Source organism: Cyprinus carpio, chromosome B19, assembly GCF_018340385.1.
Source record: "Cyprinus carpio isolate SPL01 chromosome B19, ASM1834038v1, whole genome shotgun sequence".
Taxonomy (NCBI): Eukaryota; Metazoa; Chordata; class Actinopteri; order Cypriniformes; family Cyprinidae; genus Cyprinus; species Cyprinus carpio.
In genome coordinates this window covers 23,982,945-23,998,894 of record NC_056615.1, presented here as the reverse complement: position 1 = coordinate 23,998,894, position 15,950 = coordinate 23,982,945, and the positions used below count along the sequence as shown (strand labels likewise).

The 15,950-nt window shown below is 36.0% G+C and overlaps 1 protein-coding gene across 3 annotated transcripts; it reads right to left on the bottom strand.

The window, feature by feature from the left end:
* Nucleotides 1–120: 120 nt before the first annotated feature.
* Nucleotides 121–10,793, bottom strand: LOC109059115 (gamma-enolase). 3 transcript variants are annotated; one of them, XM_042744677.1, is made up of 13 exons: nt 10,525–10,793; nt 10,100–10,183; nt 8,157–8,242; nt 7,713–7,808; nt 7,507–7,565; nt 6,541–6,610; nt 5,047–5,180; nt 4,700–4,922; nt 4,426–4,623; nt 3,243–3,444; nt 3,045–3,153; nt 2,868–2,926; nt 121–1,959 (listed from the first exon to the last, which is right to left on the bottom strand). In XM_042744677.1, exons 3-13 carry the CDS (start codon nt 8,239–8,241, stop codon nt 1,890–1,892), a joined length of 1,305 nt encoding a protein of 434 aa, XP_042600611.1. In that variant the 5' UTR covers nt 8,242; nt 10,100–10,183; nt 10,525–10,793; the 3' UTR covers nt 121–1,889. The 3 variants fall into 3 exon arrangements, with proteins under 3 accessions (XP_042600611.1, XP_042600610.1, XP_042600613.1); XM_042744676.1 differs by lacking the exon at nt 10,100–10,183 and having other exon boundaries at nt 10,525–10,791; XM_042744679.1 differs by lacking the exons at nt 8,157–8,242; nt 10,100–10,183; nt 10,525–10,793 and adding an exon at nt 6,909–6,979 and having other exon boundaries at nt 7,713–7,768.
* Between the last annotated feature and the right edge of the window lie 5,157 nt (nt 10,794–15,950).

Sequence of the window (15,950 nt, the reverse complement as noted above, 5' to 3'; positions counted from 1 at the left end):
TTTTAAAACCCATTAAAACACTATCCTGTTCTATAATTGAGGGTCTAAATGGTGAAAAGCCATTTAAATGTCCTCCTCTGCTTTTAATGACGAGAAGAAAACACACTTAGGGACTCAAGGTTGACGAAAGCAATGACAGCTTTAATATTCCATAACATTATTCACTGACAGGCTTGTCAGTTCTTTTTTTCATTTTCTCTCCATCTTGCTTTCTTTTCCTTCTTTCACCACAATAATCTCACAAAATGATGAAAAGATAAGTCATCAGGGAGGAAAAAGATTTCAGGTATGGGGGAACAAGCCAAGTCATAACCACGAGGAGGGAAAGGGGGACAGAAAGGAAGCAACACAGACTGCAAGTCCATGGGGGAGAGAATAAGGAATCGTGTGCATTGAGGGTGAGACTTTGCTACACAAATGTGAGTGAGTGAGTGTGTTTGGTCTCTATTCATGTGAGCTGTGTCTGTCGGTCCAGTTCTTGAATCAGATCTGTCATCGTGATTGTTATGTCTCTTTCTTTCACTGATTGATTTTGATCATTCATCTTAAAGCAGAAGTGGAGTGTGTCATTCCTATAGCTGTCTCTTATATATTTGGACGATGGTAGCCCCGCCCCAAACACACGCCATTGGTTGAGCCAGAAATGTGCCAACAGATGGCTCACTTACAGACTGTTTTATTCAATGCAAAAAGCGTCCACTTCCCCTTTAGGATGAAGATCCAGGGTTAAAGAAAATGTGAAAGTGCATTTTAAGAGTCACTGCATGAGAAAATCAGGCAAATGAAGATTAGGAGGTTCTTGAATATAACAATTATTATTATTAGAAGTGATATGTGAACTTTATGTTCGATCCTTAAGATTTCATTCTCTTTATTTATTCATTTTTTGCTGTGTTGCTCTATGTAGGGAGCCATAAGTTATATTTTAGACCTTCCAAATAAATGACGAAGATATACAGAAACTTTGTGGAAATAAATATATTCTAAACATATTATTTTAAATGCTTCATATACTAAAATGAGTAAAACACTTTTCTTTTTCTTTTTGTATCAGAGGTTAAAACACCCTATTTTATTTTATGTTGATTTGAATGAATAACCGTTTGTTTTAAAAGACTCTTTTTTTCTCAGCATGCTTTTGGGTCAGAGATGGACACAAAAAACAGCATCTGAGAAAGAGAGTATTGTTTGATAAAAAGCATCTAATGCCCTGGTCTTTTAGAGTAAACTCTGGACCCTGTCAGTGTCACTCATCCCAGCAGTGTGATCTTCTCACTGAAAATCCCACTGCTGCATAAATAGTCAGGTAACTATTTGATTTTTCTACTCTCCTTTTTCCAAAATCTACAGATTTTTGCTTAGTTCTCATGCAATGAACCATAAAAATTACATTTGTTTTCTTTAGCGTGGCAAGTCAACCTAGACTGTTTTTTTTTTTTTTTTTATGTACATAAATTTCACATCTAAACTGAAGCTTAATTTTAAAGATTACACCTGATTAAAATAAATCTCTACTTTTATTCCATCTGAGTTAAAACCTTTGCCTTGTTAAATTCAAGGTCCATTTTCTGTATCATACGCATGCATGTCCACCCTGTGCACATGTTTTGTCCACCAAGTAATTCAGTATCACTTGTGCATAATGTTGGTCGGTCCAGGATCCACTGTGCATAATATTTGGTCTATCAAAGCCTGTCCACAGTCCAGTTCAGTTTAAATATATACTTTGAGTGTCTGAGCAAGTCATTTTTTGAATATCAGTGCAAATAGTGCTGTTTAAATGCATTTTGAATGATTTGAGGGGACGTCAAGGGCAGTCAGTCGGTTCAGTGCAGTACATACTCTTTGTCAGTAGTTTTTTGTGTGATTTCGGTGTGGTTATGTCAGTATCACAGAGCGCTAGGGTTTCTGAAATTATGCCCGGCGAATCGAGCCTGATCGCCCAGTTCTTCTTCAATCCTGTGAGGCAGGAAAAAACAGTCAGATTGGCAGAGGTGGACATGGATTAATTATACAGGAACATGAGCTGACAGAGAAACAGCTAGAAGACTGTAATCAACAATGTTAATCCAAGTAATTATTGGTTTCTTATGTGGCCAATGCTATTTTTGAGACTGGGACTTTCAGTCAGTTGAGTCATATGATGATGATGCACAATCAGACATTTTTACATTTTCTAAAGAAAATTGCCTTCATTAAATGGAAGTCTATGGGGTTTATTTAACATTTTTTATCATCAAATTGTATAGAGAATGAAAAAGCAAACACGTTGAGCAAGGGGTTCAATACTTACTGTAAGATACCTAAAAATAAGTATGAACAATTTTAGTGGTGTGTATATATATAAAGTACCGTTTTTAATGGTTTAAGTTTTAGTTAACTAGCCACAACCGTTTTTTTTTATTATTTTTTTTAATTTAAAGTTACTGCTAGAATTGTTCATACTTATTTTTAGGTATCTAACTGTAAGTATTGAACCCCTTGCTCAACTTGTTTGCTTTTATAAAAAACAATTGTTAAATTAAATAAAATTAAAAAGAAAACTAAAAATTAAAAGCTAAAAAATTAACAAAAAAAATAAAACTAATAAAAACTACAATTCATATTATAAAAATATTAAGAAATACCAAAAACTAAAAAAAAAAAAATATCCTACAAACTACAACAAAAATTTAAATGAAAATGGAAATATATATATATATATATATATATATATAAAAAAACATTAATAAAAACTATATTTTAGTAACAGCCTATTTTAAAAAAAGATGCAAAAAGTTTGCAACAATTATTTGGACATTGTTTTGGGGATTGAAATCATTTTTTACTCTATTGCTCAAAAATGGTAAGATTGAATGCTCTCTTGCCTCATAAGTTGGTTGTATTTTGCGAGACGCTCAGATCTACATGGAGCTCCTGTCTTTATCTGAAAGATAAGAGAGAGAAAGAGTTTGTCAAGTCGATCAAACTTAATGATTTGATTAAGATGGTTTTGTAAAGCGTATCCTCTTTGTTCATAATGCTAACACTGTGTGTGTGTGTACCTGTCCAGTGCAGAGTCCCACCACTAGATCGGCGATGAAGGTGTCTTCTGTCTCTCCTGAGCGATGGCTGACCATCACGCCCCATCCGTTGGCCTGAGCGAGCTTACATCTGAGGGACACACAGTTCAAACTGAGAAGTTTAGGAGCTGGGGATGCTGGTAATAAACTATGGTTTATGGGGCGTGTATGGTTACTCACGCCTGGATGGCCTCTGTGACGGTGCCGATCTGGTTGACCTTCAGGAGCAGACAGTTGCATGCGCGGTCTTCCGCAGCCTTCTCTATCCTCTTGGGGTTTGTCACGGTCAGGTCATCGCCCACGATCTGGATCCCCATGGAGCCCGTCATGTTAGTCCAAGCGGCCCAGTCGTCCTGATCAAACGGATCCTCAATGGACACCACTAGCGATGAAGATAGGAACAAAGGATTAATAAATACTTTTATTTAGTAAGAACGCATTATATTGATCAAAAGTGACAGTATAAATAATTATAATATTACAAAATAGTTTTATTTCAAATAAATGCTGTTCTGATGAAGTTTCTATACATCAAAGAATCCTGAAAAAAATGCATCATGGTTTCTTGAGCAGCAAATCAGCATATTAGAATGATTCCTGAAGGATCATGTGACACTGAAGATGCTGAAAATTCAGCCTTGCCATCACAGAAATAAATTATATTTTAAAATATGTGACCCTGGAGCACAAAACCAGTCTCAAGTCGCTGGGGTATATTTGTAGCAATAGCCAACAATACAGTGTATGGGTCAAAATTATTGATTTTTCTTTTATGCCAAAAATCATTAGGATATTAAGTAAGGATCATGTTCCATGAAGATATTTTGTAAATTTCCTACTGTTATTTTTTTAGATTTTGATTTTTGTTTATTGTTTTGGTTTGATTTGTAGTTATTTTGAACAACTTTAAAGGTGATTTTCTCAATATTTAGATTTTTTTTTTGCACCCTCAGATTCCAGATTTTCTAATAATTGTATCTCGGCCAAATATTGTCCTGTCCTAACGAACCATGCATCAATGGAAAGCTTATCTAGTCAGCTTTCAGATAATGCATACATCTCAATTTAAAAAAATTGACGCTTATGACTGGTTTTGTGGTCCAGGGTCACATATATTAAAATAGAAAACAGCTATTTTAAATTGTACAAATATTTCACAATATTTGTACAGTTTTTGATCAGTTAAATGCAGCTTTGGTGAGCATAAGAGGCTTCTTTGAAAAACAGTAATGTATATGAGTTATATTTACTAGTTTGACATGATCAAGGTTGGTTGTAACTTTGAAAAGAAGGCTGATAAATAGTTATATTCCTATTCTCATGCTATCTTGTTTCATTTTTAAGTGTTAGTGAAGACTGTTACCTGGATAATCGTTGACAAACGTCTGGTAGATCTCTAACAGCTCATCGCTGGTGATGTGTCTGTCTGGGTTCGGAGGAGACTTGAAGTCGAGGTCGTACTTTCCATCACGGTAGAACTCAGAGGCGGCTACATCCATCCCGATCACAACTTTATCTGTGAAGCCGGCCTTGTCTATGGCCGTCTTTATCAACTCAAGTGCTGTGGAGGCGTGATGGATAAATTCATTATGATGAAACTGGGTCACACACTCAGACAAGGCGATAAAGAAACACACCTTCACTGTTCTCCAGGATGTTTGGAGCGAATCCTCCCTCGTCGCCGACGTTGGTGGCGTCTTGGCCGTACTTCTCCTTGATGACACCCTTGAGCGTCTGGTAGAGCTCGGCTCCGACACGCAGGGCGTCACGGAATGACTCCGCCCCCACAGGAAGCACCATGAATTCCTGCATGGCGAGCTTGTTTCCAGCATGAGAGCCTCCGTTGATGACATTAAAGGCCTGGCGAATAGATAGAGAAGATGTGCTAAGTCTATTTCCCTAGACAATCAAGAGAAAACCCCTACAGATGTGAATTATGATGTTGCGAGCCGAAGTCATGCGGCTGAGTAATGAGTTTTCTTACAGGAACTGGCAGCACTAGTTCTGTGTTTCCTGCCAGATCAGCAATATGACGATACAGGGGGACGCTTTTTTCTGCCGCACCGGCCTTGCAGATGGCCAGAGACACTCCCAGGATGGCATTAGCTCCAAACTGAGCTGTAGACATGATGAACAGATTTAAAATGAAGATTGTATTTAATAATTAGCTCATTTTTAAGTGATATATAAGCTAGTTTCATTGTATAAGAATTTTTTCCATAATGTAAGTTTTGGAACAAGTACTGAAATTATTAATAGTTTAGTTAGTGCTGGGCAATGATTAATCGAGATTAATCGCATCCAAAAGAAAAGTTTCTGTATATATAATATGTGTGTGTGGGTACAGTGTATATTTATTATGCATATGTAAAGACACACACATACAGTATATATTTTGAAAGCATTTACATGTATATATTTATAGTCATATAATTTATATTATACATATATTTAATATATAAACATAAAAATTTTCTTAAATATTTACACATGTATGTGTGTGTATATATATATATATATATATATATATATATAGATATATATATAGATATATATACATAATAAATATACACAGTAAACACACATACATTTATGTACACAAAAACTTTTAATTCATCGTGGTTAATTGTTGCGCAGCACTAATTTTAGTACAGTCTAGTATTTTAAACTACACTACCATTCACAAGTTTGGAATCAGTAAGCTTATTTTAAAAAAATAAATGAATACTTGTATTCAACAAGGATGCATTAAATTGATTAAAAGTGACAGTAATTTATAATCTAACAAAAGATTTATATTTCAAATATAAATGTTCTTTTTAAATCTTTCTTAAAATAATCCTGAAAAATGCATCACAATTTACACAAATAATATTAAGCTGTTTTCAAGATTGATGATAATAACAAATGTTTCTTGAGCAATAAATCAGCAATTTAGAATGATTTCTTAAGGATCAGGTGAGACATCACAGGAATGAATTACATTTTAAAATATATTTTAATAGAAAATTATTTTAATTATAACTTTTTTATTATAATTTATGATATTATAAATAGGTCTCCAAAAAAACACAAGACTCTTTCATCATCTACACAAACTCTTGGCAGGTCACAATTCCTTGGCATTGCTAACAACGAATCTGGCACAACACACTTGTACACAGCATGTTGTAATATAAGCTACAGTGGAGGGTATGATTTCCAATAAATAAGTTACAATTTGGTTATGGATTGTAAGGCTTCAGAAGACTTGGAATATAGCAAATCAGGTGTATGGACATATTGTATGCTGCCTTTTTGTAATTTTATATGCATTTTCAGTGCTGAACATGCGGCTGAACATCTCCTTTTGTGTTCCACATAATAAAGAACATAATACAGGTTTGGAACAACACGAGGGTGAGTAAATGATGACTTAATTTCTGTTTTGGTTGAACTATGCTTTTAAACTCTAATATTTTATCATGTAAGAACTTACATTTGTTCTCTGTGCCATCCATTTCGATCATCATGTTGTCCAGTTTCTCTTGTTCCACCACACTGATCTCCTAAAGTTCACATCATGAAGATAAATCTCTCAAGGTTAATAAAACACAGTGACTGATGCTTGATGAAAATGTTGTTTAATCATTAACCCTGCTGCTGTGAAATTAAAGCAGCACTATGCTAGAGCGCCAAAAGTTACTTAGTGCTGCTTTAACCTTGTTAACATCAAATCATCAAATAAAAAATGTGCAATATTTGAGTTTTAAGCTTTTGCACTGTAGACATGGGAGTATCTGTAACTTAAAAAAAAGACATGAAAGGGAAAGAATGGAATGTGTAGATCAGAATGAAAATCAAGACCTGGATAATAGGAGATAATTGTGTCTCTGCCTTTGGTAGATTGGTAGCAGTGGGACCTGTTTTAAAATCTCCTGTTATAAGTAAATGAGTATAAAAAATGACAAGAAAAATGATTAAGAAAAGTGCAGGGGTGGGATCTGATTCTGATCCCATCTGATCGGAATCTGATCTGTAAAACAAACAAATAACAAATAATTCAATTAACAACTGCTTAGAATTAAACTGTAAAAAGTGATTTACAACTATCGGGAAAGTGGCGACAAATATCTGGAGAAAAAAATGCATGGAATGAAAAAAATAAACAGGAGCCTGTAAAATAATGTAAATCATAGTGAAAATGCATTAAATAACAAACTTAGCCGTGCTCCCATTAAAAACCAAGTATATTTTGAATATAAGCTGCAAATTATTAGATGATCTTTAACTTATAATGCAATTATTGCTTAAATATCTCCGCTTAATTCAGAGCTTTTCCAGAAATAAGAAAAATATGCACAGATTGCAGTTTATACCCCTTCTTGTGCTGGTTGAAAACTGATTCTTTGGTTATTAGTTATAAAAACAAAGGGTCTTTAAACCCCGTTCTCTTTGCACTTACAGATGCGATGAGGGCTGGTCCAAGAGTGTCATTAATGTGACCAACAGCCTTCAGTACGCCTAAGACACAAGAAAAGCAAAGATACAGGTCACGGCAGGTAAAATTGAAGATTAAATAAACAAAAGGTCAATTTAGATTGAATTGATGTGATGTTTTATGATGGTTTATAGTGCCAATGTTACAGTGGACCATCTGTGATCACTCACCTTTGCCCTTGTAACGGCTCTTGTCTCCATCTCTGAGTTCTAGAGCCTCATAGATGCCTGTCGAAGCTCCGCTGGGCACCGCAGCCCTGAACAGACCTAAAAAAAACACACTGACACTTCATATCTGTCATTTATTTACAGCAGTGAATAATACATAAATCCATCCATATCTTAGTTGACAATTTAATTTTTATACGTTTACATTTTTCTCTTAAAAGTAACTTGCGTTTGCATATATTTTGATATTTTTTATTTTATTAGATTTATTTTTAATTGTATTTTGCATTCATGCATTTTCGCAGATGCTTTTAATAAATATGTTTTTGAAGACATCTGAATTTTTTTTATTTAATTTACATTGTAGAGATTACATATTCTTTTGGTTTTAAAATTCAGGATGACATTCTGCTCATCCCTTGTTGTAAAGAGACTCTATTGATTCACCTTTATCAGTTCTCAAGTCCACCTCCACTGTAGGGTTTCCCCGAGAGTCCAGGATTTCCCTGGCAACGATGCTCACAATGGACATCCTGAGAAAACAAGAGAGAGGGAACGAGCTAAACCTCTGCTGACTCTAACTGGACAGGACGTTTAGAAACGGTGTGTCCATAGCATCCTTTAATTGACCTTGCATGAGTAAGACAAACATCTAAAAGTGAGCGAGTCCTCCAGCATGTCAGCACGAGTACGTTTCGCTCTACCTGCACAAGCAATAAATCTCTTTTTACATTCGAAATGCTGCTCAACTGCAAAATGCATAAATTTAAGTGAACAACTAGGGTTTTTAATAGACAAAATGTATTCTGTGATCCAGAAAACCACTCACAGAATGAGTATTTTGGGGACATGCAATTTGTCCATGATTACACAAAATGGAGCTTTTGTGAATTTTTGTGCACGAAATCAGTTTTGAGTTTAGTGTTAAGTGCATAAAATAAAGCACTGACTACATTTCTGCAGCAGGGTTTGGCTTTCTGTCTACAAAATGCATTAGTGTAACTGTATTTTGTCGTTTAGTCCACACAATTAGTCAGGTTGAAGTTGATGCCGCAAAGAGTTGACAAAAATGTGTGGTGGTCCTCCGAGAGGTCCAAATCTTTATGTTTTTTTAAGTCGGTAACCTTATGGGCAGAGCGTCGACATACAGCACAATTGTGCTACGGGCGTCCCGAGTTTGAATCCCAGCTCGAGGACCTTTCCCAATCCCACCCCTCTCTCTCTCTCTCTCCCATTTCACTTCCTGTGACTTCTACACTTTCCTATGCTAATAAAGTCAAAAAACGCAAAAATGAAAAAATTTCAAATCTTGATGTTTTTTTCTGAAGGAATGCCAGGTTTTGTTAACCCATCCAATTCGAAATCAAACACTCAACATCACATAGCCATTTGCAACCCATTTTACTTCTATAATGTGTTTAATTTTGAAGGAAAACAAAAGCAGGACTGGAATGATGGGATCAAGAATACATACATTCTGTAGCTACAAGAATGCGATTTTGTTTAAACAATACCTAAATTGGTTAGGAGTTAAACGGAGAGTGATTTATTATTCAATTTTGTTTAAAGATTAACATTTAGAGTAAGGTACACTAATGAATCATTCAGAATGAGACCAGGAACGTGCATTAAGTAGCCTAAAGAGCATCCATTTTGACTTAACCCCTATCTTTCCACACACATCATGTCAATCAATCTGATGGCTTTGAAAATGGAACCGTTTTTCTGGAACATTCAGCTCCAATGAGAGCTACAGTTCAAGCCACACTGGCAGCCAATGAAAACCCAGAACATGCAAAGTGCATTCTAAATATGCCACGACCGACTTGGGCGCACGTGTCATCTTGCTAATGGAATGCGCGTCTCGTGGCGCCGACCACCAGCGTTTAAACCGGGGGAGGAGAATGAGGAGGAGGGGCTTTATTTGTAACTACAAAGCTGGCATGTATGCGCGCAGGTGCCACGGTCCGAGCAGCTCCTGATCGCGCATCTGAATCCGGACGCTGCAAATTTGCACCGTGCCAGTGTGATACTGCAGCAACCGTGCTGTCAGCAGATACACAGAGGGGAGGGGCGATCTGCGGAGGGGTGGGGTGGATAGCGCAGAAAAGTGGCGTGATGGGGCAAGAAAAAGATAAATATTTTAACATCCCTTTGGCGAAAAGAAGAGCTTTCTGGAGCACCGACGCGAATATGATGAGAAGTAATGAGAAGTAGCGCGATGGCTCGTTCACTAGCGATTCGTTCGGTTTGCGTTTGTCACGTGACAAATATCGGCACTCTCGAGGTGAACTAATCGTTTGCGTTTCTCATAATTTACTGCATTAATGACTTCACTGTAATACTTTTTCAAAAAGCTTGCTTTTTTTAAATCTATCATTTTAACTGACCTGAAGTGAGTGAAGATTCAATTCAGAAAAATAAACGATCTTCCAATGAGAACGGATTGGACACACACTGATAGCACACGTAGCCTATATAGAAACAGTAAAGCAGACACATAGTGCGGGTTACATCTGCCCGACCCTTCACCAGCGGGCACCAGAAAACAACACACTGCCACCCAAATTCACATCCAGCATCCAAACATGAGGAGTGACTCCGCGTGCACCTGTCTGTCCGCAGAGGCGTGCTCTAAAAACAGCTATGTCCTGACATAATAAAAAAATAATTGCTTATAAATGAATGCAACATTCACAAAATCATGCCCAAACTGAATCATCTATAAGCCAAACCATCTCAATATCCCCGCAACAGATGCATTAATGATGCAAAGGTGCAAAAGGAAGAATAAAAGCTTTCGTGCGATGATTACCTGCCGTCAGTGCGCGCAGCCTCGCTTTAGGGAAGCCTGAAAGTGTCGAGCTGCGGAAGAGAGAGGCAAAACAGAGCGAGGGTGGGGTGCACACCAGAATGAGAGCGAGAGGAGAGGAGAAACAGAAGGGGGAGAGGATGAAAAGATGAGTCAGAGGAAGATGCTGAGAATTAGAGAGGAGAGGAGGAGAGAAAGAGGAGGATGAGTAGGTCAAGGCGACTGATTAATAAGGGACCCGGGAAGAGGAGGGAGACAACAAACACAGGGTGCTGCGATGTTCCTCCGTGACTGCGGGTAAAAATAGATGGAGGAACCGGGTAGAAAGAAGCAAGGTTCATATCATCCAGTGTTACTGGGGAATGCAAGCTTGTGATAAATATTCAAATGGTGAAATGTGATATACATATTTAGCAAATCGAACCTGCAACAAATAAAGTAAGGAATTTAAGAAAAATACGAAATCAAGACAAGTTATGATGTCAAATTAATAATTAACATTCTCAAATTTATGTTGATTTATAATTCTCATGCCAATAATAAAATTTGCAATGAAAAATGTTACATTTGATTGCAAAAGAATAAAAAATAAAAAAATATTTTCACTTGCATGCTAAATAAGTTTTTTTTTTTTTTGCAAAACAATAACCTTATAAATCAATTGTTATAAATCAACCTGACATCTAAATTATTTTATTTTTATTTATTACAAAACTACAATGATTTTTATATAACTTTATTCACTTTCTTAATATAAGCTTCTTATTTTATTGTGTATGATTCATCAGTGCAAAATTGTCTATAGGCTAAATGACAAAAAATGTTTGTCTTTATAATCTTTTATTGAATATCACTGCTTTTGAAACGGCTTTCTGTTGCATATTTGTTAATCAAAAAAAACTAAGTATGGTTTTATTAAAATCTCTTAAAGGCTACATTCTGGTATCAAAACTCTACTTTTTTTAACAATCCGGTAAATTTCAAATTAAGCGCTGTCCTACAATTTTTTTCCCTTGCTGAATATCTTGTTTGAAACAGAAATAGGTTTCATTACAGAAGAAAAAATGCATTGCAGGTGTTGTTGAGATTTTATTTAACTATACCTTTTATTTTAGCAAATAAATTCTATATTTCTGAACAGAATTTCTTACAGCGAACATAGTGAAAGGTCTTGCTGAATGACAGATATTATTACAGAAAATAGATTATAGTGATGTGTATATGGTCCTTCTAAAAAAATTAGCATATTGTGAAAAAGTTCATTATTTTCCATGATGTAATGATAAAAATTAAACTTTCATATATTTTAGATTCATTGCACACCATCTGAAATATTTCAGGTCTTTTATTGTTTTAATACTGATGATTTTGGCATACAGCTCATGAAAACCCAAAATTCCTATCTCAAAAAAATTAGCATATCATGAAAAGGTTCTCTAAACGAGCTATTAACCTAATCATCTGAATCAACTAATTAACTCTAAACACCTGCAAAAGATTCCTGAGGCTTTTAAAAACTCCCAGCCTGGTTCATTACTCAAAACCGCAATCATGGGTAAGACTGCCGACCTGACTGCTGTCCAGAAGGCCATCATTGACACCCTCAAGCGAGAGGGTAAGACACAGAAAGAAATTTCTGAACGAATAGGCTGTTCCCAGAGTGCTGTATCAAGGCACCTCAGTGGGAAGTCTGTGGGAAGGAAAAAGTGTGGCAAAAAAACGCTGCACAACGAGAAGAGGTGACCGGACCCTGAGGAAGATTGTGGAGAAGGACCGATTCCAGACCTTGGGGGACCTGCGGAAGCAGTGGACTGAGTCTGGAGTAGAAACATCCAGAGCCACTGTGCACAGGCGTGTGCTTTTGAACCAGAAACAGCGGCAGAAGCGCCTGACCTGGGCTACAGAGAAGCAGCACTGGACTGTTGCTCAGTGGTCCAAAGTACTTTTTTCGGATGAAAGCAAATTTTGCATGTCATTCGGAAATCAAGGTGCCAGAGTCTGGAGGAAGACTGGGGAGAAGGAAATGCCAAAATGCCTGAAGTCCTGTGTCAAGTACCCACAGTCAGTGATGGTCTGGGGTGCCATGTCAGCTGCTGGTGTTGGTCCACTGTGTTTTATCAAGGGCGGGGTCAATGCAGCTAGCTATCAGGAGATTTTGGAGCACTTCATGCTTCCATCTGCTGAAAAGCTTTATGGAGATGAAGATTTCGTTTTTCAGCATGAGCTGGCACCTGCTCACAGTGCCAAAACCACTGGTAAATGGTTTACTGACCATGGTATTACTGTGCTCAATTGGCCTGCCAACTCTCCTGACCTGAACCCCATAGAGAATCTGTGGGATATTGTGAAGAGAAAGTTGAGAGACGCAAGACCCAACACTCTGGATGAGCTTAAGGCCGCTATGGAAGCATCCTGGGCCTCCATAACACCTCAGCAGTGCCACAGGCTGATTGCCTCCATGCCACGCCGCATTGAAGCAGTCATTTCTGCAAAAGGATTCCCGACCAAGTATTGAGTGCATAACTGAACATAATTATTTGAAGGTTGACTTTTTTTGTATTAAAAACACTTTTCTTTTATTGGTCGGATGAAATATGCTAATTTTTTGAGATAGGAATTTTGGGTTTTCATGAGCTGTATGCCAAAATCATCATTATTAAAACAATAAAAGACCTGAAATATTTCAGTTGGTGTGCAATGAATCTAAAATATATGAAAGTTTTAATTTCTATCATTACATTATGGAAAATAATGAACTTTTTCACAATATGCTAATTTTTTTAGAAGGACCTGTGTATATATATATATATATATATATATTTATTGGTATGTGTGTGAGTGTGAAAATGTAGACCGTTTATTAGACTGACACATAAAGGTGAGTGAAAGATAATCTGTGATTACACTGTTTATTTTAATAAGATTATTTTTCAGGGAATTGGGTCACGCTGATCTTGACACCACAAACATTCATACTGAGATGAAGAGGGTATTATTTTAAAGATAACAAGCTGTATGGACCTCTTGGCAAGTCACAATTGCATAATATTGTGGTGCTTCAGTGTTATGAATGTGATTCATGTTTTACATGCTTTTTAAAATATATTTAATGTTATTAGAGAATAGCAGTAATGTTTCTTCCTCAATTGACAAAGACCATAGCCGAGATGGTTTGACTAACAAGAAATAGGTGTGAAACTAGAAAAAGTTTTGAAAAAAAAAAAAAAAGTCACATTGTGATATCTTTTAAATGTAACTTATCTGTGTAAACGTGTCTGGGCCAGATTTGGCTACAACTGCTTAACTATCTGTTAGATGCTAAATTCACAAGAGAAAAAGTAGGAACACCTTCAGAACATTAAAATTCGCTTTAAAAACTACAGACCAATAGTAAATGTTCATGTTAAAATAATTGTTAGGTTTCTTGAACCACTGCAAGTACAATTAAGAGTTTAGATTTGAGCAGCTTCGTTAAGTGATCCTTTTAATTTCTCCTACATTCTAACCATGAAATTCATTGGAAGATAATTTACAGATTAGTGATGTAACGATTCACTCAACTCACAATTCGATTCGATTCACGATTTTGATTTCACGATTCAATTCACAATTTATTTATTTTTAAACAAAATTATATTTAAGACAAATTTTATTATTGCTTGGACAAAATGCTGCACATTTCTTTGTGAAATTGAAATATGACACTCTAATAATATACTAATATAGCACTTGCATATCATTGCTCTTTTGTTGGTTTTGATTGCTTCTGTTGTCCTCATTTGTAAGTCGCTTCGGATAAAAGTGTCTGCTAAATGACAAAATTTAAATATAATGTAAATGTAAATAAAACTAAATTGAAATTTTAAAACAAGCCCCAAATCAAATAAATAAGTAACACAAATAAAATAAATCTCTTCATATAAACAAAATAAGGCTTTGTCTGTGCTCTTTCCATTTTAAATGAGAGGCAACCACTGCATTTTAATCATGATCCAAACAAAGATGCTGCATACATGCAACATGAGCAGTTTTTAATCTAAAGTAGACTGTATACTTTCGAAATTTGAAGTAAAAACAGAATGGTTTGACTACAGTTTTGTGAAACTTTACATAAAAATATCTGCATGAAACAGAAACAGCAGACGAGCTGAATGAGACGCAGATTCACTCTCTGCCAGCAGGTGGCGCTTAATTTCCGCTGTAAACAAAGCAGCGCTGCACTTATGAACTTTAATATGCATTATACAGAGGCAAGATGAAAAGAAGAAATACCTTCTTAACTTTTCTAAACACAGTAAGTTCCCCTCAGACATATTCATATAAACTCCTACACCTAAATGAATCGCGATTTGTTTAGCATCTCAACCGATTTGAATCATCACATATTTGAATCGATTTTCAGCCGGCTCCCGGTGAATCATTACATCCCTATTAACAGACCATAAATTCCAATACCATATAAAGGGAATAGTTCGCCCTAAAATCTAAATTTGCTAAATAGATTCCCACTCAGGCCAAGATGTTTGGACAAAGCAATGGTGAATCAAATTTAGCCAGACGCAGCGATCTAAATTTAAAGACATTGCATGGATTTGTTTTGTACAAACACAATTTATGGACTGGGGTGGAGTGGATTACTTGTTGTAAATTATTGTCATTATGACGGCACCCATTCACTGCAGAGCATCCATTAGTGAACAAGTGATGTGATGCTAAATTTCTCTTAATCTGTCAAACAAGCTCATCTACATATTGGATAGCCTGCAGTTTAGTTAATCTTCAGAAAATTTCCATTTTTGGGTCAACTATTCCTCAGATCAGCTTACAGAGGTCAATAATCAAAAACTAGAACATAAATAAGGTACAAAGACTGACATTGGGGCGGTTCCCTTGCAAAAGGTACTAAGATATGTACCATACTTATTTGTACAATTTAGGCACATATATGTACCTTTAAGGTAACAAAATGGACCCTTTAGGTATACAAATGTGTACCTTTTAAAAAGGTACCACCTCAGTGACAGCTTTTGTGTAAAAGAGTGTAAAAGAGTTAATTTTTTTTTTATTGTTTTGACAGTAGAGTTTAAGGCTTGAACAAAGTAAGAAATCCCTGACCTGAAATGTGATCTTTAGCATGTTGAATCAACACAGACACAGTTTAACCTGCCAACAGGATTCAAGGATAAATAAGAACAGCAATGTCTCTTTGTCCCTTTTAAAACGCCACTCTTAAAAGAAAGATCTTTTCACTGTGTTGACATTACAGCCTGGCTGAATAAACAAATCTGTGGTACATATTCTGTTGAGTTATAGCTTTCCAGCATCTGTCAAATTCACTTTAGCAGACAGGTCACTGTAGAGTCACAGGACTGTCATAAATTATTTTCCATTTCTTTCACAGAGTTGTTTATTTCAAAAAATACAGCAGT